The 26,044-nt window shown below is 37.7% G+C and overlaps 3 protein-coding genes across 12 annotated transcripts in view; 2 read left to right on the top strand and 1 right to left on the bottom strand.

Moving 5' to 3' along the window:
* Window positions 1–1,146, top strand: part of PDCD4 (programmed cell death 4) — a 29,306-nt gene extending 28,160 nt beyond the window's left edge. Inside the window, exon 12 of one of the 2 annotated variants that reach the window (XM_061195382.1) lies at window positions 308–1,146. In XM_061195382.1, coding sequence (XP_061051365.1) covers window positions 308–368 — 61 coding nt within the window. In that variant the 3' untranslated portion in view covers window positions 369–1,146. The remainder of the gene's footprint in view (window positions 1–307) is intronic. The other variant, XM_061195308.1, reaches the window with a different exon arrangement.
* Window positions 1,077–18,529, bottom strand: BBIP1 (BBSome interacting protein 1). 7 transcript variants are annotated; one of them, XM_061195578.1, is made up of 4 exons: window positions 18,330–18,529; window positions 17,280–17,377; window positions 6,877–6,947; window positions 1,077–2,412 (listed from the first exon to the last, which is right to left on the bottom strand). In XM_061195578.1, the coding sequence occupies exons 2-4, from the start codon at window positions 17,318–17,320 to the stop codon at window positions 2,246–2,248; spliced, it is 279 nt and encodes a 92-aa protein (XP_061051561.1). In that variant the 5' UTR covers window positions 17,321–17,377; window positions 18,330–18,529; the 3' UTR covers window positions 1,077–2,245. The 7 variants fall into 7 exon arrangements, with proteins under 7 accessions (XP_061051561.1, XP_061051769.1, XP_061051487.1 ...); XM_061195786.1 differs by having other exon boundaries at window positions 17,280–17,365; XM_061195504.1 differs by lacking the exon at window positions 18,330–18,529 and adding an exon at window positions 18,032–18,309.
* Window positions 18,530–18,823: 294 nt separating this feature from the next.
* The window catches only part of SHOC2 (SHOC2 leucine rich repeat scaffold protein), a 99,566-nt gene continuing 92,345 nt past the window's right edge, over window positions 18,824–26,044 (top strand). The window contains exon 1 of one of the 3 annotated variants that reach the window (XM_061193390.1): window positions 18,824–18,893. The gene's annotated coding sequence lies outside the window, so the exon portion shown is untranslated. Of the gene's footprint in view, window positions 18,894–19,136; window positions 19,455–26,044 lie in introns of those variants that run through there. The other 2 variants (XM_061193399.1, XM_061193409.1) reach the window with 2 other exon arrangements.

Raw genomic sequence — 26,044 nt, 5'->3', positions numbered from 1 at the left:
ATACTGTCTTGATTACTGTAGTTTTGTAGTATAGTTTGAAGTCCGGGAGCCTGATTCCTCCAGCTCTGTTTTTCTTTCTCAAGATTGCTTTGGCTATTCAGGGTCTTTTGTGTTTCCATACAAATTGTGAAATTTTTTGTTCTAGTTCTGTGAAAAATGTCATTGGTAATTTGATAGGGATTACATTGAATCTGTAGATTGCTTTGGAAATTAATGAATAACCAAAAAAGATGAAGTTTTAAATTCTTTTAGTTGACTGTAGTCAGAATTTGTATCTGTTTTCATGTTTGTGTTCTTTTCGTTGCAGGGGCAGAAAACGTTTTGTAAGTGAAGGAGATGGAGGTCGTCTTAAACCAGAGAGCTACTGAATATAAGAACTCTTGCAGTCTTAGATGTTATAAAAAATATATATATCTGAATTGTAAGAGTTGTTAGCACAGGTTTTTGGTTTTTTTTTTTAGCACTTGTTTTGGGTACAAGGCATTTCTGAAATTTTGTAAACTTACATTTAAGGGAAATTTTTAAAGGAAGTGTTTTTTCTTTTTCTTTTTTTTTTTTTTTTTTTGTGAGGGTGTAAAGGAGGGACAGAAAAGTAACCACTTCTTAAGTGGGATATTCTCATAAGCTACCTTTTTTAAGTGCCATGTTTATGACCTAATCATTCCAAGTTTTGCATTGATGTCTGACTGCCACTCCTTTCTTTCAAGGACAGTGTTTTTGTAGTAAAATCACTGGTTTATACAAAGCTTTATTTAGGGGGTAAAGTTAAGCTGCTAAAACCCCATGTTGGCTGCTGCTGTTGAAATACTGTGCTTTGGGAGTAAAAAAAAAAAAAAAAAAAAAAAAATTTCTTTGTCTTAAAGAATTTTAAAAAAATGAGTTAGTTATGAGACTTATTCATCTTTCCAGGGAACATATTGCTCGGTCTTAAAGACTAGACAGTTAAGTACATGGTGGCTGGAACATCTATTTTTCTACAAAACTGGATGAATGAACCCAGTTCTAGAAGAATGTATGACAAAATAAAACGTGAAGCAGTGTTGATTCTTTATTGGGAGTACATTTATTTTAGGGCTTTTAAAACATATATTTCACACAACAAATTTTAAGTCATATAAAAGAGCATATCTGAACCTAGTGAATTTTAAACTTTGCTCCTAGCAAACTTTTAAAACAAGAGTACAGTAGTAAATAAATTATTTTAATATTATACTTGGTGGGAAATACTTGCACACTTAGCTGTTTTTGATCTTATCTAGAGCTTAATGAAATTTCTAAAACATATATACCTTTCATAATTCTTAAGTTCTATTACCAAGTAATGCTTGTGTTACAAAAAATTATTCTTCAAAGACTCATAGTTTTTACATTTACCCAGTGTCTGAGAAAATAGTTACCAATAAATAACAATTATCTAAAGAATGATCACATTTCTGACCTCTTTTGCAAAGCCTGAATACTCAGCAAGGCCTCAAGGTCCATACTAATTTAAATTGTCTGATACTGACTGCAGCAAACCAACCAAGAATTATATTCAGAATTCACAAAGGTATTCTTAGAACATACCCATTACAGGTTTAGCTACAGTCTTTTAGAACGAAAACTTCCAATGTTATGTTCATATTTACTTCATGGGCTCTTTCAAGTCCATATTAATTTCCATTTTTAGGGTTTTAAAATTGTGTTTGATAACTGGAAGACGAAGGTGGCCAGGTAAGTCCTTAAAATCAGTATAATTAAAAGCTTAGGTAACTACTGGATAGGTGAGGGTTTCTTAAAAATTAAATTTGTTTAAAAAATACAGTTTTGTCATTACTAGTAGGATCAGTTGGTCAGGCAAGATAGCCTTAAAAGTGTCATGACACAAAATTCTTCAAATTCAGTTTTTAATAAACATTTACAGGATTCTCTGACTATATAAGGTGCATTTACTCACTTGTGCCTAAGAATGTTATCTAGAAAAATGATAGTAACAGGAATGGTGAACAATAATTTGTTCTAAAAACTTGGGTTAAAAAAAACCCAAAATCTGGGTTCAGAGTTTTAAAATTGCTTCTGTTCAGTACAAACCAGAGTGTTCAAATTCACAATCCCAAGTTTTATTAATCTTGATTATTTTTATATTATGGGAATAAAATCTTTTATTAATACATACTGCTTTCAGCATACAGATGCAGGTTATTTTCTAGCTATTGTTAATAATAAGGAAGGTGTAGGGTGTTCTGCAGAAGTGCTAAGTTATCATTCAGTGACTTATTTGCGGTGGTTCCTTTTCTGCCATTTCCTGTTGGCGAATTGTATCCTGTGCTGCTTGCTGCATTTTCTCCAGTTTTTCCAGAGTCAGAGATTTTAGGGGTAAAAGTTTGGGTTTACATAGCACCATTGTGGTTATATCTTCTACAGACAACTGCCCTAAAGTTTAAAAGGAAATAAGAATTGGAGTCAGATAACACAGCTGTTTGGTGGTTTGGATTTGCAGCTAGAATTAAGGTCTAAAAACTTAATCCATTGACATTGTAAAATCTCTTGTTCTCATAGTTCCCCCCACAGCATATCTTCAGTATAAAAATATAAAAACAATTACCCCACAACGTATCTTCAATATAAAAATGTAAAAGCAACATTTAATACTAGGGTGTTCATAAGGTATTGAATTTTCTAAGATCCTAAGCTACAATGAGACAACTTTTTGTGTCAAACGTTTAATCTCAAAAAAATTGGGGGGAAATACAATGTACATAAAAATAGGAGGAGAAACAAGATGGCACAGTAGAAGGACCTTGAGCTCACCCCCTCTCATGAGCACACCAAAATCACAACTAAATGCTGAACAACCGTCGATAAAAAAGACTGAAACCTATCAAAAAAGATACTGTACATCCAAAGACATAGGCAGAAGCCTAATGAGATGGCAGGAGGGGCACACTTGCAATATAATCATATCCCATACCCCCCAGGGTGGGTGACCCACAAACCAGAGAACAGTTACACTGGAGAAGTTCTCCCACAGGATTGAGAGTTCTGAGCCCCATGTCAGGCTCCCTAGCCCAGGGGTCTGGCATCAGGAGGGGAGCCCTCAGAGCATTTGGCTTAGAAGGTCAGTGGCACTTGAATGCAGGAGCTCCACAGGACTGGGGCAAACACACTCTCCACTCTTGGAGCACACACGGTATTGTGTGCCCTGGAACCCAGGGCAAAAGTGCAGTGACTTGATAGGAGCCTGGGCAAGATGTACCTGCTGGTCTTGGAGGGTCTGCTGGGGAGGTGTGAGGTGACTGTGGCTCTCAGGACATAGAGGCTGGTGGCAAACATATACAAGAGTACTCATCTGAAGGCTAACATCTTGCTTGGGACATTAGCAAAAACAATAGAAAAGATCAATGCGACTAAAAGCTGGTTCTCTGAAAAGATAAATGAAATTGATAAAACCTTTAGCCAGACTCATCAAGAAAAAGGGAGAGGGCCCAAATCAATAGAACTAGAAAAAGAAGTTACAAGCAACTATATGCCAATTAACTGGACAACCTAGAGGAAATGGACATTCTTAGAAAAGTACAATCTCCCAAGACTGAACCAGGAAGAAATAAAAATATAAACAGACCAATTATGAGCACTGAAATTGAATCTGTGATTAAAATACCCCTGAAAAAAGTCCAGGACCAGATGGCTTCACAGGTGAATTCTACCAAACATCCAGAGAAGAGTTAGCACCTATCCTTCTGAAACTCGTCCAGAAAATTGCAGAGGAAGGAACACTTCCAAACTCCTTCTATGAGGCCACCATCACCCTGATACCAAAACCACAGGTATCACAAAGATACCACAAAGAAGGACAATTACAGGCCAGTATCACTGATGAGCATAGATGCAAAAATCCTCAGCAAAATACAAACTGAATCCAACAATATATTAAAAGGATCATACACCATGATCAAGTGGGATTTATCCCAGGGAAGGAAGGATTTTTCAGTATCTGCAAATCAGTGTCATATACCACATCAACAAATTGAAGAATAAAAGCCACATGATCATCTCAATAGATGCAGAAAAAGCTTCTGATAAAATATAACATCCATTTATGATAAAACTCTCCAGGAACTGGGCATAGAGGGAACATACCTCAACATAGTAAAGGCCATATATGACAAACCCACAGCTAACATACTCAACGGTGAAAAGCTGAAAGCATTCCTCTAAGGTCAGGAACAAGACAAGGATGCCCAATCTTGCCACTTTTATTCAACATAGTTTTGGAAGTCCTAGTCACAGCCATCAGGGAAGAAAAAGAAATAAAAGGAATCCAAATTGGAAAAGCAGAAGCAAAGCTGTCACGGTTTGCAGATACTATACATAGGAAATCCTAAAGACACTACCAGAAAAATACTAGAGCTCATCAATGAATTCAGTAAAGTCACAGGATATAAAATTAATACACAGAAATTTGTTGCATTTCTATACACTGACAATGAAAGATCAGAAAAAGGAATTAAGGAAATAATCCCATTTACCATCACATCAAAAAGAATAAAATACCTAGGAAAATAAACCCATCTAGGGAGGCAAAAGACCTGAACTCTGAAAACTATAAGACAGTGATGAAAGAAATCGAAGACGACACAAACAGATGGAAAGATATACCATGTTCTTGAATTAGGAGAGTCATTATTGTCAAAATCACTATACTATGCAAGTCAATCTACAGAGTCAATGCAATCCTTATCAAATTAGCAATGGCATTTTTCACAGAACTAGAACAAAAAATTTCACAATTTGTATGTAAACACAAAAGACCCCGAATAGCCAAAGCAATCTTGAGAAAGAAGAACGGAGCTGGAGGAATCAGGTTCCCTGACATCAGACTATATGACAAAGCTACAGTAATCAAAACAGTATGGTATGGCATAAAAACAGACATACAGATCAATGGAACAGGATAGAAAGCCCAGAAGTAAACCCACTCACCTATGGTCAATTAATCTATGACAAAGGAGTCAAGAATATACAACGGAGAAAAGACACTCTCTTCAGTAAGTGGTGCTGGGAAAACTAGACAGCTACATGTAAAAGAATGAAATTAGAACATTCTCTAATGCCACACATAAAAATAAACTCAAAATGGATTAAAGACCTAAATGTAAGACCTGATTCTATAAAACTCCTAGAGGAAAACAGGCAGAACAGTCTTTGACATAAATTGCAGCAATATCTTTTTGGACCTGTCTCCTAGAGTAATGGAAATAAAAACAAAAATAAACAAATGGGACCTAATTAAAGGCTTTTGCACAGCAAAGGGAACCATAAACTAAACAAAAAGACAACCTACAGAATGGGAGAAAATGTTTGCAAATGATGAGACTGACAAGGGATTAATCGTCAAAATATACAAATACCTAATACAATTCAATATCAAAAAAACAAACAACCCAATCAAAAAATGGGCAAAAGATCTAAATAGACATTTCTCCACAGACATACGGATGGCCAATAGACACATGAAAAAATGATCAACTTCACTAATTATTACAGAAATGCAAATCAAAACTATAATGAGGTATCACCTCACACTGTTCAGAATGGCCATCATCAAAAAGTCTACAAATAATAAATGCTGGAGAGGGTGTGGGAAAAAAGGAACCCTCCTACACTGTTGGTGGAAATGTAAACTGGTACAGCCACTATGGAGAGCAGTATGGAGTTTCCTTAAAAAACTAAAAATAGAGCTACCATATGATCCTGCAATCCCACTCCTGGGCATATATCTGAAGAAAACCATAATTTGAAAAGATACATGCACCCCAATGTTCACTGCAGCACTATTTACAATAGCCAAAAATATGGAAGCAAACTAAATGTCCACTGACAGATGAATGGATAAAGAAGATGTGGTATATATATGTGTGTGTGTGTATATATATATATGTATATATATACACGCACACACACACACAATGGAATATTACTCAACCATAAAAAAGAATGAAATAATGCCATTTGCAGCAATATGGATGGACCTAGAGACTTTCATACTAAGTGAAGTAAGTCAGACAGAGAAAGACAAATATCATATGATATTGCTTATATGTGGAATCTAAAAAACATGATACAAATCATACAAAACGGAAATAGACCCACAGACACAGAAAACAAACTTAGGTTACCAAAGGGGAAAGGTGTGGGAGGGATAACTTAGGAGTTTGGAATAAACATATACACACTACTATATATAAAATAAACAACAAGGACCTACTGTATAACACAGGGAACTATACTAAATATTTTGTAATAACCTATAAGGGAAAAGAATCTGAAAAAAAGTAGATATATATGTATGTATAACTGAATCACTTTGCTATACACCTGTAACACAACATTGTAAATCAACTATATACTTCAATAAACAAAAGAAATGGAAATACAACAACAACAACAAATACGAAGTAAAGTATGGTATTAACATGAATACTCAAATTACTGAATGTTTAACTTAAACCTTCGGCTTTTGTTACATTGTTTGATTCAGGTTTCTTTTCCCCACTTTCAGACCTTATTTAGTATTACGGTAAATTATCGTACTATTTTTTTCCACTGGAAATTTCTTATTGTAATCTGCAATCTTGAGTGTAACAGAATTTCTACATTTAAAAAACAATCCAACTGTCATTTTACATCCTTTTACTGGTGGGGGCGGGGAAGCAATGGATTTACTCCTTTACAACCTACTCATGACAAAAGCATAGTAAAAGTGGAGAGTATGTGTGGTGTACAGAACACAAAATAGTTTCAGATAGTTAGCTATTGAGCCTGCTACATGACACTGCCTATTAGTTTTTAGGTTCCTACAATATTCTATGACCTACGTATTTGTGACTTAGATACCTTGTTTTGGAAGAACTTCCCGGAACATCGACTTCATTTCTGCCATATCTGAATTGTTGGATAGTTCCTTCCTTCAATGAGAAAACAATATTAGTATTATTCAAGAATGAATTCCCAAAGCATATTGCTTGAGATATTTCCATTGTAGTTTAAGAAGTAAAATCACAATTCCTATAGAAAATGAACTATCCTATCCTTGCATAATTTTCTCTTTAATTACCTGAGTCTTTTCATTGAAACAAGGTTGAGATAGTTCATATAAGCAGGCAGATCTTGTCAACTTTCATTCATAAGTGGTGGTGGTAATTGGAAGGCTGCATGTTCTAAATTTTTCCCCTCCTAGTGAAAATTGGGCTTAAGTTTTTAGGCAAAGGTAAATTATCCAATAGGTATCTATCCAGCTGAGGAAAACCAAAGGGATTTATGTGCAGCTGATAGCATCTCCCCTGAATGGTGGGTGATGTAAAAGACATGACCATTTGGGAGGTGGGGTAAGGCAGACTGTTAGGGAAAGGAGGAGGTAGTATGTAAATACTGCCTAACATCCCCACTTCTTTCAGTAACTAACAGCCAGTTTCTACTTTAATTCCTTTGCTATAATGACAAAAAGCATCTTAAGGATCAGTTACTGGCTACACAGCTGCAATTTGTAAGGAAGCAACACAAACAGGTGAAATTGGCTCTTGAATACCAGAAGTGAGGTGTGCTCTCAGTTTATTATTTTCCTCTAATACAGAGATACTCTATGCTGAAGCACCAGTGAATACCCTCACGTGAGTATTTTGTTATGAATATCCCAGCATATATGTCATCTCTGGCTGATGACAACCGTTCCCAGTGTTACATCCCAGTTTATGCCATGTTATATATATTCAAGGTGTTCTGGACTGTAACTTGTAGCATGACCCCTTTCCAAACACAGATGCTTCTCTAGACAGTCCCACCCATTTTGTGATATTTCGCCATACTGATGCAACTCACTGTATATCTTTCACAACATCACCACCACAGAAGAAAGATTATTTATAATGTGGTGATGCTGGCTTGGTGCCTGCCTTTACCACCCACTGCAAATTAGTTATAATCAAGTGAAGCTGCTTCTGGTCTTAGTTATTCCCATTACCACTACTTTGACATTCCTAAAAAAAGCTTCATACTCTCCATCCACCAAGCCTCTTCCCCTTCTTGTTCAAATTCCTATTCTGGAAGATCTAAAGTTCCCGAGGAAGCTCTATCTGCTTTCCAAAACTGTCATCGAAACTTACCCCTATACTGCTCTCTCTGGGAATGAAGATGAAGTAGGGAATGGACCAGGAATAAAGCAACTCATCACTACCTAGAATCTGAGATAAATGCAATATACAATTTACTCAGAATGCACAGCGTCTCCTTCTGACACATTCTTTCCTTCTTGTTACTTAGGCCTGCCAGTGGTAACTAGTGATCATTCTTTTTGTTTTTTTGTTGTTGTTGAAGGTTAGTAATCTCTGAATAGCCTGAATACAACTATAACAAACAACACTTAGCCTCTCCGTTAAAGATAGCACAATGAAAATATTCATTAGGCCCTTATTTGGTACAAATCTGACATGATATGCTACTGAAGGGGAAGATAGACATTATAAATGTTGATGAACATGAGAGAAATGCATAGCATCTAAGGGTTTTTATATCACCAAATTTTTAATAACCAAAATGATAAAATGATGAATACTTAAATCTTAGCTGTTTTAGAGTAGCAACTCTAGTTACTCAGAATTTAATCACTATCTTTTGCTATCTCTTCTTTATACCTCTTTCACATCCAAAATCTGGCTTGCGGGAAAACAATGAAGCTTGGTGCTCTACCAAACCTTAGTTCTCTGACTAAGCTTCCATTGTTCCTGGAAAGGGTGTGGAGCCAAAGGCCTTGTAGGGAGTGGGTTGGGCCTGGTGTGGGGAAGATCAGTGCTGTCACTTGCCTGGGTGGAGTGTCTACTTTGCTAGGGTTGATTGTTGTTCCTAGGGCCCCCTAGGCATTGGCAGGAGAGGAACAGGAAGGGAGGGCTAAAATAAGCAAGGTGGTGGTTGGATGCCCAGCACTGCCAAGGCTTCACTGTCTTGATAATCAACTGCCCAGGGAGCCCAGTGTTAGGAAGGAGCATTTATATCCTTCTCCAGGGGATCTGCTAATAGCCAAACATGGGTGTTTTGCCTGGTGTGATGCACCCTAAGGAGTTGTGGCTACCCCTAAGGGTACTTTCTAATTGGTAAGGTAAGATGTGTGTACCACCAGGGACAGATGGGCCAAAGTAAAAATATATCAGCTAGGGATGAAATTCATGTGTATTATTCAAGTGCCACATCATTCAATTCAATAAATATGTGAGTGTCTACCATGTGCCAGGCACCATTCATTAGTGAACAAAAGAGAAAAAAACCTTTGCTCTTTCAGAGCTTACAGTCTAGAGTATGGGGAGAGAAACAAATAACATAATGGTAGTAAGTGTTATAGAAAATAAAATAGTTTAAGGGGATTTAGGAGGGCTGGGTGTTGTGGTGGTTACAATTTGAACAGGAAAATCATTATGGCCTCATTAAGAAGGTGAAAATCATTGTGGTCTCATTTTGGTGTGTGTGTTGTATCTTTTGAGATTGTAAGAAAATCAGAAGCCTGATAGTATTCACAGTTAGGGAATGTATAGGGTAATGGGCACTCTCTATTGGTGGGCAGGTTTGTTGGTACAGCTTTTTTAGAGGGATAATTTATAGTATCTTTTAATATTTTGTAGTATCTACTAAAACTAAATATGCACATTTTCTTTGATCCAAACCTTCTACTAGTAATGATCACTAAAGAAACAAAGCATGAGTGTGTAAAGATATAAGAATAAGAATGTTCATTAGGGCACTGCGTTCAGGCACATGTCACAGGTCAAATAAATTACGGAACCACCATACAATGGAGTACTATGACAGATTTTAAAATGATACAGATGGGCAAGCCATATTTTAAGAGAAAACATTAAATTGCAAAAGTAAAATAAAATTCCTACAGTAATAGAACCCAAACTTTTAATGCTTAGAGAATGCAGTGTCAATTAGTCACTTTTTGAAGCTTTTGGTCTGGGTAATTGGAAAATAATCTGCTGCTTCCCTTCCCCCCAGTTTCTTTAGTTTGTAATTTCTCCCAGAGATAATGGTTTTGACGGATAATGCATTTCAAAATCATGATAAAGGAACCAAACCTGTTGTAGCATTTGAGCTAGATGTCTAAAATTAATGCAAAAGATAGAGGGAAACCAAATTTTGTCATGAAAAATTTTACTAAGTTGTTGGAGTGAGAGTTGAAAGGCCTTTATGTCTAGGCAGGATTAGTACTTTAAGTCAATCATATACATGTTGATAACATAAATTAGTCATACAACTTGGACAAGTTAGAAATCTCTGGGGAGATTTAGTTTGATAACCAAACTAGATTTACTTTGACAACCAAACTAAATTATGGGTGTGGGACTGGACAAGAGCACTAGAGTATCCTTCTGAACCTTAAGAATGTGTTCAGTAGTCCTCAAATTTTATCCTTGCATAACCCTTTTGAAAAAACTAGGCAGAGAAATTAGGTACCCTTTTACACATTTCTAGATAGACATATAAATTTGTTATAAGTTTAAATAGTTACAAAGGATAAAATTTCCAGCATATTTAAAAATAACATTAATCCTTAAAAATATATATAATATAATCAAAATATCATAGCAATCTGATAGCTACCATCATCTATTAATAAAAAAATGAAGAACTTAAAAAAAATTTTTTTTAAGATTTAATTTTATTTTTTTGGCTGTGTTGGGTCTTTGTTGGTGCGCGCAAGCTTTCTCTAGTTGCGGTGAGCGGGGGCTACTCTTCATTGTGGTGCGCGGGCTTCTCATGCCGTGGCTTCTCTTGTTGCGGAGCATGGGCTCTAGGCGTGCAGGCTTCAGTAGTTGAGGCATGCGGGCTCTAGAGCGCAGGCTCAGTAGTTGTGGCGCACGGGCTTAGCTGCTCTGCGGCACGTGGGATCCTCCCAGACCACGGCTCGAACCTGTGTCCCCTGCATTGGCAGGCGGATTCTTATCCACTGTGGCACCAGGGAAGTCCCAGGAACTCTTTTTTAAGTCAGAAATTTTATATCTTTTTTTCTCCCTACATCTCTATTTCCATTCCACTTAATTTTATTTTAATGTATGTTTTCATGCTTGAACATATTTTAGTAATTATCCTACCATACTTCTCTGCCACAAAAATGTTTATAAATTTAAATGAAAAACTTAAAATATTTTGGATTGAGTTATTCCAATTATTAGTGAAAATCAATAAAAATAAATTACACATCGATAATATAATTACTGAGCATAAAGAATAAAGTTAATGGCTATATATCTATCTAACCTCCATGTGGCTTTTCTTTCTCTCACTCTCTCTCCTTAATTTGAGGATTCAGCATTCCAGTTGTCATGTTTGATATCACCCTAAAAAAAAAAAACCTCTTAGTAGGAAAAAATACTGCTTTTTGTCTGTGGGTTTTGTTTTATAGCATTAGTCTTATTTTTAAAAGATGCTGCCACTGGAACTGTCAGATCTCAAGCTTAATCAGCAATAAAGCAACAATCGAAAAGCTTACAAGTTTTGTATATTTTTCGTAGATTAGCTTATATGAGAACATACTGTTGAGACCAAGATCATGGGTTAAATAGCTAAACAGGACTGTTAGCTTTAAATTGTACTCTATTTTCGTCTAGCCAGCTGGAAAATGTAGACTACAGTCAGATGGGGGCAGACAGAGAAGAGGAATAGATTACTCAAATCCAAATTCCATTCCTGGTAACTCAAAACATATACATATGGATCAGAAATATCAAAATGGAAACATACTGTGGATGCCAAAGCCAAGTCTTAGCTTCTAAAAATGCTCAGGCCAGGATTTGGATGTTTTAAAAACTCTCCTCCTAGGTCATACTAAAGTCTCCTTAGTCTACTATTTGATCTTTGACAGGAGCCCCAGAAGAGCCGTTCTGTGGGTCACGTGGTGTGCCTGCCACTTCTAGTCCACCATTAGCTTTTCATCACAATTCTTTTTTCCCTTCATTAATTTATCTAAACTTACCAGCTTATCCTAATTGTACAAAACCCCATTTTTAAATTCTGAAATTGAATGCTTCAGAGTATTCTAGGATCCCAAGTATTTTAAACAAGCTGCAACAGTATAATCCAATGTATGATTTAAAACAAAAGCTTATACTGGCATTATTGTTTGTTTTCCCTTTTTTCGGGTCAGTATATTCCACGTTTATACTTTAAATGGGTTGTACTCTGGCTAATTAGCTTTGTGATGTTGAAAACATTTCCTAACCAACTGGAGGTTTGATTTTCTCATAAAAAACATGTTTAGTATCGGTCTTGAGTTGCAAGGTTCAAATGAAAAGTGAATGTAAAAGTGCTTAGAAATACAGTGTTACATTTATTATTCCATGTCTAATTTTCATATCTCTATAAAAAAAACTTGATTTCCTGTTAAGTGCCTTCCCACACTTAAAAACCCTCTGAATCCTCATCAACACCACGGTACCTACAAAACAGCATGATCTATTTAAAGATGTTTTCCTTAAAAAAATCTGTCTTACTTTTTTTTTTTTAATTTATTTATTTATTTTTGGCTGTGTTGGGTCTTCGTTTCTGTGCGAGGGCTTTCTCTAGTTGCGGCAAGTGGGGGCCACTCTTCATCGCGGTGTGCGGGCCTCTCACTATCGCGGCCTCTCTTGTTGTGGAGCACAGGCTCCAGACACTGCATTGTGGCTCACGGGCCTAGTCGCTCTGCGGCATGTGGGATCTTCCCAGACCAGGGCTCGAACCCGTGTCCCCTGCATTGGCAGGCAGATTCTTAACCACTGCGCCACCAGGGAAGCACCCTTACTTATTTACTTTTAAAGAGCATGTGCTACTGGATTGTTCTTTTTTCTTTTAAATTTAATTATTTATTTATTTTGGGCTGCGTTGGGTCTTTGTTGCTGCGCGCCGGCTTTTCTCTAGTTGTGACGAGCGGGGGCTACTCTTCGTTGCGGTGCGCAGGCTTCTCATTGCAGTGGCTTCTCTTGTTGTGGAGCATGGGCTCTAGATGCACGCAGACTCCAGTAGCTGTGGCACGCAGACTCCAGTAGCTGTGGCACGCGGGCTCAGTAGTTGTGGCGCACAGGCTTAGTTGCTCCATGGCATGTGGGATCTTCCCGGACCAGGGCTCGAACCCGTGTCCCCTGCATTGGCAGGCAGATTCTTAAGCACTGCACCACCAGGGAAATCCCATTTTTCTTAAATATATTAAAGATATGATAATAAAGAAAACTTATTTCCTAATATAATTCAAGGTTGAGAAAATGTGAACAAGTTTTTAAGTTGGTGGAAAAGAATAAAAACCTTTTAAATTGCAATCAAGGAAATAGACACTTGGTGTACATAAGATTCTATCTTTAATTTTTGATGGAGGTGATAAGTGACTTGTTACCTTACTTAGAGAAGTAAATGCACCTGAAATATGGCAAAAAAGAAAACATTTCTAAAGCATTCTGAGATTTTCAACCAAAGTACCAATTGCGTTTTTATACAAAAAACAGAGGTCATAAACTTGTAGCCCTTGGTGCTACCCAGTTAAATGTTTTGCTGGCTTGATTAATGTTTAAAAAGTATTTGAACCAATGTTTAAAAATCAGGAGATTTCACATAAAGTCCACATTTTAGTTCCTCTTGACAAATCTGGTAACACCAGGTCCATATCCCCAGATGACAAAATTTGGCTGGGGCTGGGAAGTGATGCCCCATTTAGATGAGCATGGGGAGTTCTCCAATCCCCACTGCCTATTGTTTCCCTTAACATTACCTGCCAGGCAACTACAGGCACCTGACTTCACAACTTCAGTAAAACAGAGTCACGCCAATATATTACATGCCAAACGATCCTCTTTTATCATTAATGGGCATTAAGAAGCAAAAATACAATCTCTGGGAACCGAGGGAGGCACTGGAAGCAACCTTCTTTATGTAGAATACAGTAAAGGATATTTTTCTTTTGTGACGATTTATTAATTTCTTTTAAGTAAATTCAATCTCCCTACTGCAGGTTGTCGATGGGGGTGGCAGGAATGGTAGGAACAAAAGTGAAAAAATTTATCTTTTGTCTTATGCAAGACTTGTGTGGTTGACTGATAGATGAAGTTTCAAATGCATATTAGATTTCTGAACGTAAACTAACATGAGAAAAAGGTGAAAGAGGGAGTCCCAAAAGACGTGTTTTTCAGCAGATACAAATTAGTAATGCTCACACTCACTCAAGTGGTTGACCACATGCTAGCAGACTGCTTAATTTGGATTGATAATGTTCAACCAGAGATGCCAAATAACATCATATGTCATGTAGTTGGAAACTATAGTAGATTCTATTTTGTTTTGCTCTCTGGCATCTGCTGGTAGAAAAATGTTGCAACATGTTCAATTTGGCTAATTAATCCAGACTCATGTGAATAACATGTGCAGTGTCTAGCTTCTGAAACATGCCTAGGCCTAAGAACAGGAACTGCTCTTCTTGGGTGAACCTGGATGATGCCATTGGTTCTGTTACATTCCAGTAGCAGACACTACTGTTAAGTTAGTAGAAAATGACATATCCTACTCATGCAGAATACCTTTTTCTAATAATTTGTTTTTTCAAAATTCAGTACTAGAAAGTGGTCCTAAAACGGTTAGCTACTAACCTTTAAAAAAGGGTTAAACCTTTTAAAAAAAACGTATCTGAAGAACTTTTTATATTCTCAGCATCAGAGATATATACCTACTTCAATAGTATGCAAGGAAAGGGAAATAAAGAATTGTTTGATACTTTACTATTTCTGAAAGCCTGAACCTCAGATCACCTATATCAAAATCCCCTGGACAATTATTAAAAATACAGATTTTTCGGGAGTCTTCCCCAGACTCATGAATCAGAATCTCTAATTTTTAATTAAGTTCCCCACATTAAAGTTGGAGAACCAACTTAAATTCATTCACTCATTCAATAAATAAATATTTAATGCCTACAATGTACTCAGATTGGACTGCTTTAGAAGCTACTAATAATAACTACCATACACTGACCATATACCATGTACTATACACTATGCTAAAGCATTTTATGTGTTTGACTCATTCTGTTCAACAATTCTAAGAGGTTTTACGGCTCCATTTAATAGATGATAAACAGAACGAGTAAACTGTCCAAAGTCACCAGCTAATGAATGTGCCTGTTCCTGAAACCCAGGTCTGATTCTAAAATCTGTGGTCTTAATCGGTATATTATTTTGCCTTATTTGAATCTGGAGTAAACTTAAAACTGTTTCACAGTCCCACCATGAGCAAATTTTCTTCTACACAAAAGAAGTGACTGAAGGAGTGCATTACTTAACTTTCAATATGAAGGCTAAAAGCATTCTATATCAATCTAAGAATTTTTGCCCTCCCAGAGCATTTTCTTCTGTCCTCTAAGTGCATTTTCTTCCTTCTGCTTATCTTTCATGATCAAATATAAGTCTAGGATAGAAGGAATACATAGCTTGGCAATCTGGGGAGTCTTCCTCTTGTGATTACGAAGTAAATTCTGCAAACCCTTCTCTATCCATTGGACACAGACTGTACCTAATGTACTAAGTGCTAAGTATAATCTTGATTTTGCAATTTTTAATAAGCTCTGATGAATGCTACCGAAAGCCTATCACAGAAATACCAGGACTAATTAGGACTTGCAAGAGTTTCAGGGAGAAAAATAACATTGCCGAAATTGGATGTGGCCAGATGGCCAGCAGTTGCCTCAGTCTCTGCTTTGATAACATCAAGATTCATCTGTATTTGAATTGCAGGGCCCACACATCTTTCATCAACCGTCCCTGGGGTGCCAGGAGTTGAAACTCATGAAACTATGCTGACATCTGTACACTTTGGTGAAGATTACGTTGCATCAGCTCCAAGTGTAGGCAAAGTAGCAGCAACACTTTATTAAAAGGTAGACAGTCTATGTTGCCATTGCAGGGCACTAACATACTCTACATAGACAGGAGGATTAAATGCCAAACTCTTCTTTGTAGGATATCATAGAAGGGTGGTATGTTGAGAAGTGGGATGGATTTAACAAGCAGCTCATGGTATGGTAAAAGTAGCTTCATTTGAGAAGACTTAATCATGATTGGAAAAGTATGAATACTGTGAAGTATTCTTGCAAAAAATGTTAAATTGAATCTAATCACACCTCCAGACCAACTTCTGATTTACAAGAAATAAGAAAAAAGGAGATATTCAAAAAGACCCCTGGCCTGAACACTTCAAAATGACAATGTCACAAGGGAAAGAGATGGGGGAACTGTTCTAGATTAAGCCTAAAGAGTTACAATACCCAAATACAATACATAAACCATGACTGGATCCTGGTTTGTTTTTTTTTTTGCAAGGAGGAGAAGGTATAAAAGACATTCTTGGGTCAAATGGGAAAATGTACATACATTCAGACTGAATTTCAAAGACTACAGAATTATTAACTTCCTTAGTTGTGATAATGATGTTTTGCAGGGGAACTTTATAATTCTTAGGAAATACATGTTGGGAATTTTAGAGATGTCTGCTTAACAATAGGTGTCTGCAACCTATTTCCAAATGTCTCAGTGACAATTAAAAAGTGTGTGAGAAGGAGTGAAATAAATATGGCACGATGTTAACAACTGTTGGATCTAGGTGAAAGCTACATAAATGTTTATTGTATTCTTTAAACTTTTTAATGTATGAATATTTCTTTAATAAAATATGGGGGGTTAGAAATCATTTTGAAAAGACTTCAGAGGGGAAGCCTAAGAAAAGGTTGAGTAACAGGGACTATGCTGAATTTCTGATAAACTGAAGTTCCCTTAAACTTTGCTGGCAACATCTTGGGCATCCAGGAGACACCCAATATATTCCATCTTTCAGTATTTATCAAAATAATATCATGTGCAGGGTATAAAGTAACAGGCAGATAAATCTGATACAAACCATTCTATTCAGGAGTAAATATGGTAGTGAAGCTAAGAACACAAGCAGCTGTTATACAAAATAGTGGTTGTCATAAAAGAGGTACAAAAAGTGCTAGGTAAGCTCAGAGAAAATTACTTCCTGCTGGGGAGAATCTGGAAACACATCTCCAATTATAACTAGGACATGGATACAGAATCACAAAAGTTGGTGCTTAAGTAATAATAAACCTTGTTAGAGAAAAGAATACATAGTTCATTTTGGTTGGAGCATGAGTACTAAGGATACAAAAAGAAACTGAGCAAAGAAGGTAGGTGTGCACCCTTGTTGTTGACTGGCCTGGATATAAACAATTTTCAGTTTACCTGAAAGTTCTCCTGATCCTTTTTCCCGCAGCTTTAGGCATCCAACCCGATATTACCAAGATGACTCACAGCTGTTGACTCAAAACCTACAGAAGGAACTACATGAGATAATGTGTGACAATTCTGGTAAAGAGCCATATAAAACTAATACGATATTTTTACGAATATTCACAAACATTAAGTTGTTTAATAAACCGCAGACATGCAGGATTAGGACAGTATACCTTCATCCAGAACTGCAGTCAATGCTTACAAACCCCTACCAGAGGAGAAACAAAGAAAAGGGAGAAAATTCAGAATCTGAAGACAGGAAGTGCGGAAATAAGACTTAGAGGTGTTGCCGCGGTGGTGGGTAACCATCTCTTTCCTTTATAGCTGGGAATGGAAAATGATTTCCTCAAGCTCCAGAATTCTCCTTCCTCAAAGGTCAGGGGGTGAAAGTACGTAACAGACTTTGCGGGGGCGTGGTCAGGAGCTCCACTTCGCGGGAGTTAGGGGCCGCACCCAGGCCCCTCCCGTCCCAGCTTGCAGCAGCGCGGCGACGGGAGCCGGTTGAGCCGCCTTACCCCACAGGGAGCCTCAAAGGGGCGGAGGGGGGTGGGGGGCGGGCCGCCGCCTGGCCAGCCCGGAAAGAAAACCTTCTTCCAGCGGAAGCGGCTCTGAGTCCGGCTAGCCTCATCTGCGCTTTGTCTCCCAGGGGCCGTTCGGCCTGCTCGGGCCTGACCCACGGTTCGGGACCAAGGGACACTCACCTCACTTCGCCACTCCTGTCGGAATGGGTACTCCCTGGGGCAAGGGGGGCGCAAGCTATTCCCATCCTTCTGCCATGACCCCATTCAGAAGTGTCAAAGGCAACTTCCGGGCAAGACAGGGGATTCCGGAGCCCTAAACTCTTGTCCACCTAGGTAAGTGACCAGACGTCCCAGCAGAATAAGGGCCAGGAAACCTGCTCCCTCTATCCCCGAACCCGGGCAGGTAGTCCGGAATATGAATTAACTTGTTTAACATGGGATGTCTGGTCACCTTTGGTTCTCTTTTGGGCCTACTTACAGATGCATCTTTTCCCAGACGGCTCAACTGTTGCCCAAGGCAACTATGAGATTGGGCGAAGGGAAAACTACGTCACACAGGAGACGGGAGGTCCGGAAACTCCCGTTGCCATTATCAGTTATGGCTGCCTTAGCGTCAACAGTAACTTCGGATTGAGAGTTGTCTCTCTACCCAGCTGGAGGCTCTCTCTGTGGCCCAGCTAGCCAGCGGCGCCCTGTGGGCGGGAGAGAGCGCGTCGAGGAGGGGAGGAAAGGAAAAGGGCGGAGAGAGGGAAGCTGGCGCCCATACCTCACTCTGATTGGGTAGCGTCGCTGGCGACAGTGCCTCACTCTGATTGGGCAGCGTCGGTTGCCCTGGCTCCGCCTGTTTTTCTTCCCCAGCGATTGACGGGCCTGCACCGGAGGGGTGGGGCGGGGCGGTAGGAGCGAGAGTGTGTATAGGGGCGGGCGGGGCGGGGCGAGTGGGGGAGGGGCGGGCGGGGGGCGGCGGTTGGGCAGAGTCGCCTCCAAGGAGGAGGAGGAAAGAGGGCGAGCGAGGAGGATGGCGGAGTCGCGGCTCCTGACGGTAACTAGGGGCCGCTGAGGCGGGAGGGTGCCTGTTGGCCGATTCTTCCTGCCTTCCTTCCTGCCCGTCGGGCGGTCGGGCGGGCTGTCGATAGGGGGAGGCCCCGCGCGTCCTGACAGGCGCGAGCCGGCGGGGCCGGGGCGAGGCCCGAGGGGCCGGGGCCCTGGGAGGAGCCGCCGCCGCCGCTTTCCTGGGTGCTGTCGCCGGGAGGACCGGGCCCTAGTAGCCGGCTCTCGTGCGGGGCCCACAGCCGAGCGCCGAGAGCGAGCCGGCCGGCTGACAGCGTCCGGGGCCGGGCCTGCGGTGGCGGCGGGCGACCAGGACAGCGCCCGGGCGAGGACTAAACCGGCTCGAGAACCGGGGCCGGGGGCGCCCGGAGGACGGTCCTGCTCCACTGGGCTCCCGGGGTCACCGCGCCCAAGCTGCCGGGCGCCCCGTGGGCGTGTGAATCGTTGGCGGGGGCCCTGGCGCGGCGGTAGTGCTACGGGGTGGAGTCTTCCCTCGCCCCTTCCCCAAAGCCCACCGCGCTCTCCCCGTCTCCTCTCCGTTCCTTGAAGAGTGGTGAGTCGGCTTTGGGTGTGTTGCTTGATGAAGCGAGTTGTAGGCATCCAGGACTGCTCTGTTGGACATGCCTAATGGCAACCTCTTTCCGCGGTAGGTTTTAGGGACAGAGGAAAAGTACTCTTCTTTCCCGCCCCCCCCCCCCCGCGCCCCATGCTAGAGACTTCAGAACAAAACGATTTTTCCCCAGCCCCTCAGTATCCATTGTTTTGTACCATCCCCCTCCCCCCTTTCCTAGGTAGAAGAATAATGACGCCAAGCCATTAATTGCTTCTTTTTTAAAAAAAAATCAACAGAGGGTTTGTGTAATTGTGTTAATATGGATGTACAAACAGGTGAAATGAATACCGTTTCGGTAGTTGAAAAGAAGATGCTTTTGAGTGTGTGTGTGTTTAAGCCTTCAACCCTTACAGTTGGTGATTTGATTTTCTTGTCTGTTGCTTTGTATCATAATGGGGGTGATGAGAATAAAAGAGGAAGCAATGTTTTGCAACCTACCCAAAAAAATGTTTTCTAAGTCTCTGGGGATGCTGAAGCAAAATTGGGTTGCAGATGTGGACTGTATAGTATTTGCCTCCCTCACGATAAGTACCAACAGTCTATATCTAAGCTTACACCTGTGCAGTTTTGTACACTTCTTCATAAATGTCAGCACTTTCTCGTATCTGCTCAGAGTAAAGGATACTTGTATCTAAAACTATTTTTTGTTGTGTTTTTTCGGAATCTTAGGGTACACTTGTGTAACTAAGTATTTTTTATCTAAATGTAGCATCAACACTGAAAGATTGTCTTAATTTTAAAAACCTCAGTTTATTAGTTGCTAACCTCTACCCTCAGCTTTACATGCCATAGCTCTTGTAACTGTTACTATGTATTTGAAGAGACGTAGCTATTGGGTACAATTTGTAACATTCAATAAGCTTAGTTCATAGTTTGAATTTGTCAGGTGTTGATATTTTCTATGTGACAGTGACAAGAATTATTAGGATTAAGTATGTAAATGACCATTCCCAACGTAAGGATCTTAGACTGAATGTGATAAATCTTTTAAATACTAATTTGGAAATCAGGTACACTGTAAAAGTTTTATTTAATTATGAATATGCATTTAAAAATAGACGGCAGAGAAATAAAGGCTTTGTCTTAAGTTTTGTAACTTTCAAATGGCTTAAATGTAACATAAAGCTGACATATAAAACTGTATTCTTGAAATGCCAGTTTGGAGATATGGACTTGGCCTATCTCTAAGGTTACTACTTTTCCCAAAATGTTTGTTCAGTTTTTGAAGAAAACATTTATCTCAGGTTGGCACTTGTTTTCTGGTTTCTGATTGTTAATACAATTTTCAGGTGTTTAAGATTTTCTCTTATTTGTTATGAATTGTTATGGATTAAAGAGTGATATTAAGAAATACATTAATAACTTGCAGATGGATTTTTTTTTTTTTTAGTTTTTAAACTACTGTATTCAGAAAGTTGATCAGAGCTGTGTTTTGATAATTGTAGCAAGTAAGACTCATACAACAACTTGTGAACTAGAAACCAGTCAGAAATTTGAAACATTCCACTTTTCAAAAGGAACACTAAAATTATAAATTCTTTTGTTATGCTTGCTGGAATTATACTTTTTAAATATTATTGTTTCTTCAGTGACTTGGGACAGGGCTTGTCCCACGTTCAAGAGAGATATAAACTGGAATTCTATGTGGAATGCTCATAGATGGCTTCTGAATAGCTGCTGGTATTTTTTTTGCCTTGGCTTACCTATATGGATTTTGAGGGGAAGCGTGAATAAAATTGAAATTCTTTGTTATCCAGACAGTTAAATTGCATTCATATTTGTTTTAAACATATGCTGGATTATCAATATTTGTTGTGTAATTTAATATTTCTGTAAGACGTGTTCTTTAAACAGTTTAAATAGCTTTTAGATTTTATATATCATGAGAAAAAATATCAAAATCTGTTGTGTTTTTTTTACTAAAAAATATACACTAACCCTGACATGCGGATATAAGGATGAAGTTTTTTGGAGGTTGAAGATTAAATGAAAGACTATATCTTTATAGGATTCAGTTCACTATATCATTCATGTATCATTCATGAGTGAAAAAACGTAGAATCTGTGCTTATAGTAATCAAAACCCCAAACAAGGCCAAAACACCCCCAAAACAATAAAAAACCCAGAAAAACAAGTTAACCCCAAGTCCTTCAGTGAGTTCTGAGGTCTATAGCTTGGGCTTGGTGGAAGTGTTCTTGAATTAGTTTATAAGATATCAATTAGGAGAGGAAACTTAGATACAGAAATGTCAAAGTTTTATAAGACTAGTGGGGAATTAGTAAATACTTTGTTATAGATGAATTAGAAAATTAGCAGCAGAGTGATAAAGTACTTTTATGTGGTACTTGAGAAATGAGTACTGCAGCTAAATTGGTTGCTATTTTTGCTTATTGTTGGACTTACATTTCATGCATTACATATTATACATTAGGCATATTATAATTAATAATTTAACGGTAAATCTTTAACCCGCTAAAGAATATATATGTAAAATTTGCTATTCCTGTCTTCTGAATTTTACATTGTATCAAAGTTGTGTGCTGTAGGTCTTTCTGGAAATACTTTTTTCTGTTAATGTAATAAAGTTTGTATTTTCCTAACTCTCTACACTGACTTTTAAAATATGAAAAATTTCTGAGTTACAAGGTGACCTATGGTGTGCTTGAACTTGATATATTATAGAGTGCTCTGAAATCTAATTGTCAACCACTGCAGGTAGAAAAGAACATGCATAAGTCTAAGCAACTGATTTATGTTCTAAAATATGTAACTGCATTATTTTAAGGTAAACTAATGTTCCTTCTGTCTTTGGCATTTTCTCCTGATTCCCAGTTTTTTAGCACATTATCTTAAACTCAGCAAATCAAAGTTCTAACATGTGAAAAGAGTATTCTAATTACAAAGGGCTCTTCAGCTTTTGAGATGTTGGTAACATATGTGCTTTTTGAGAAAGTATGATATTCCCATTATCAAGATTTAAAGAACTAATTAGATTATTTCACACTATATGTCTCATTCCAACTTTTCTAAAGATCAGAACTGATTGCAAAAAGTAGCTCATGCTGTAAAAGGTAAAGGTTCTTTTATTGGAAAGAATGAACATATTGCTTGAAGCTAAAACATTACAGGTGACCTTAAAAGAGGGTATAATTGGTCCCTATGTGAAATGAACCTGAAAGACTTTTATGAAGTATTTTGGCATGTCTATTTTGTAATGTTCATAGCACTGTGAACACACAATTTAAGCATTTTATTTGCCCTCAAACACTATTTATAAATCCTGAAAATTTAATTAAGTAATTTCACAGTTGACAGATAAATCTTTTTTTTTTTAGTTTTTCTGATGTCTTTGAGGTAAAGTGGAAATGACTTGTTCTGACACGGGTAATGTCTAGAATTTTGAGTTAGTTTCATCAGTTAAATTTGGGCTTTCTCAGTGTCCACTTTTGTGTTGTACAGTAGTCCTTCCTGCTTTCAGGACTTTCACAATTTTGCAGATAGTCTTTAAGTTAATTTTTAAATTTTGTTCTATAAATATTTCTTACTAACTAGTTTCATACTCACTAATGTCATAGACCTTCTACTGAGTGCCATGTGTGTCCCATACTGTGAGGGTACAGGAATAAATATACTATGTTTCCTGCTTTCAGTAAGTTCATGGTTTGTTGCATGAACGGGACAAACAGTAAATTGTTTTACAATATGACAAGTGCTTTGATAACAGTATACACTGAAGAACTCAGATGAGTTAAGATTCAGACTGCATGTATAACCAGCAATGCTTACTGAAGGATACAACCTGAACTAACTCTTGAGGAATAAGTTGGATAGGTAGAGGGTAGAAAAAGCATAGAAGTTAAGACATGTTAAGGTCCATTTGGAGAACTGCAGGGAATAACAATTTGGAGTCCATGTATGATCTAATCTTTTAAGTGATACAGTAGGCTTTCATTAAAGTTATCATTTTTAGAGATTGCTCTGTCTTGTGTACCTCATTTAATTTGGGCCTTGAACTATGGATCTCCATTAATGTTGGGGAGCTGCTCCAAATTATTATTTAAAACTTTTAACTGTGTATATTTTCCGTTAATATTTTAATTAAATACAAGAACATATCAGCCTAATGTGGAATAATTCTGAGAATTAGAACTTGGATAATGATAAAATGTTTCAAAATCATATTTAAATATATTTTTCTCAGCATGTATGCATCATGTTAAGGTAACATTTATGAATTTCCTTAGAACTCACGGTAAGGTTTTATTATACAAACATTTAAAATGCACTCTTCTGAGAACATTAAAAACAACCTCTTCTCGTACTTAATTTCAAAGTGTCACTGTTTGCTTTAGGTAAATCAGACTGTATGATCAGCAGTTATATCCTGGTAGAAGTCTTTATATGGCTTTATATGATTTAAAAGTTCTCTGAACTTGAATATTAAGTAATTTTTCATATAGTATGATTTAATACTTATTTGAGGGCACAATGAGGGACCTTATTTGTCATTCCAAACTTCATTCCCCCCAAAGTGCCATAGTTTTCCCATTTTAAAACATTCTTGTATTGCTTTTTTTTGTTTTGATACTTCCTGTTATTTTCATTATAGAAATCTGAGAAATCCTTTTTAAATGTTCACGTTTTAGCAGTTACCTCATAAATATTATAACATCTCACTTATCTCAAGGTTATTTTTTAGGAAACTAAAACGTTTCTGGTATCATCTCTTTGGATACAACCCCATGCTCTCTGCACCTGGCTAACTTCCTAATTGCCCTTCAGGCCTCCATATCATATCCTTTGGGAGGCCTTTGATCTCTAGTTAGGTTCTCCTGTTTTAAGGTCCCTTACCACACCTGTATTTCCTTTTTATAACACTAAATTATTATTGTAATGATGTGTTTGTCTTTCTTTTTTGCTAGGCTGTAAACTTCATGATGAGCATCAAGTATGTCTGCCGCCTTTACTACCATTTCTCCAGTATACAATGTCTTGACTTGTAGGCTCTTAATAGAAAATTAGTTTAAATTAATAGTCTAGGGCCCCCAAACAAACAAGCCACTGAAAAAGACAAAGAGTTGTCATAGTGCTTTTGCTCTTAAACACATTTCCTGCTCTTAGAATCCCCTAGGTCTTAATTGAGGGCTCTCTAAACTCTTATAATGTACAATTTTAAAAAGTTTGTTAACCAAATATAAAAAGGACTGGGGTACTCCTCGAAGCCACATGAAAGTTGAAAATAAGAGCAAGGGTAAAATACTTGAAAAGCAGATATAACACATTTAAAAGAATATAGCAGTTTAAGGCAAATTTATGGGATAAACATTTGAAATCTTTTTAAGATGTCATTTGTTTTATATGGAGAACAGTGTAGCAAAAATGGTGATGTAAGATCATGACGAGATTAATTGCTGTTAGTAAATTTTGTTAAAGATGACACAGGAGCGTGTATTATATTTCAGAAAGGTTTCCATCTAAAATGATACAATTAAGAATTTTAATGTGTTAATCTTTTGTTATTGGGAAGATTCGCTGAATGAGAGGAAACGTAATAGGTATTGTAAGTATTTACTGAGTAAAACTAAGTTGAAGCAAATAATTGTCTGAAAGTACTGAATCAGTGCAGTATAATATTACTGCCTTAAAGTTTGTAGGTTTTATACCTACCATGTGTTTCTTTGTGTACTGAGGTATGAAATGTGTAAAATTAAGTAACAACATGTTTTTATCAGTTTTGAATGAAAACATACCTGTTGCAATGATATGACAAAATGACATAAATATTTCCACAACTTTTAAACTGTTAAAGAGAGTAAGTTTTATTTATTTATTTATTTTTGGTATTTCTTGGTAACCTGGACTGGAAAAATTAGATTGCAGGTCATAATTACTTCTTTGCTTGGGTGACCTGAAATAGATTATATTTAATTCAACTTTGTTTTTTATATCTTCTGGGATAAAGAATTTGATATTTCACTGAAGGGCTTTAGTTCTGGTTCATAAAAATTGCATTTTGTCTTAGTTTTGTAATCTGTTGAATTCTCTGAGTATTATAAGGATAGGTAAAAGAGCTAGTTATTTCTTATTTGTTGTTAAAACAAATATTGGTTTATCTACCATGTGTTAATTACAGTTTTAAACTCATAGAAATGGGATGCTTATATACCAGGGAGCTTAAAATAGTAAGGTTTTATGGTTTAATCTTGAAAACAGTTATTTCTGTACTTTGGAAGTAGGGATTTGAAATTCTTAATACTAGAAATATGGCCTAGTTTCAGAACACCCACTAAGCAACTGTGGAAGCTCAGCATGTTAAATGGCTTGTAGTGCTGCAATATTTTTTAATTTTTCCCACCTCCTGTTATATAATAGCTTATAGTAGTACGCACAGAACATGAGTATTTAGGACAAGAACAAAGTGTATTGAAGCTCCAAAACATGTGAGACTGTGTTGGGCTTTGGGCAGTAAGGACCTAAAGGTGATCAAATATAATGATGGTCAGTGAGTGAGTGAGTGACATAAATCAGG

The sequence above is a fragment of the Eubalaena glacialis genome, chromosome 1 (genome assembly GCF_028564815.1).
Source record: "Eubalaena glacialis isolate mEubGla1 chromosome 1, mEubGla1.1.hap2.+ XY, whole genome shotgun sequence".
NCBI lineage: Eukaryota > Metazoa > Chordata > Mammalia > Artiodactyla > Balaenidae > Eubalaena > Eubalaena glacialis.
Note: the sequence above shows the minus strand (reverse complement) of the source record. Positions and strands in the feature narration are given on the sequence as shown.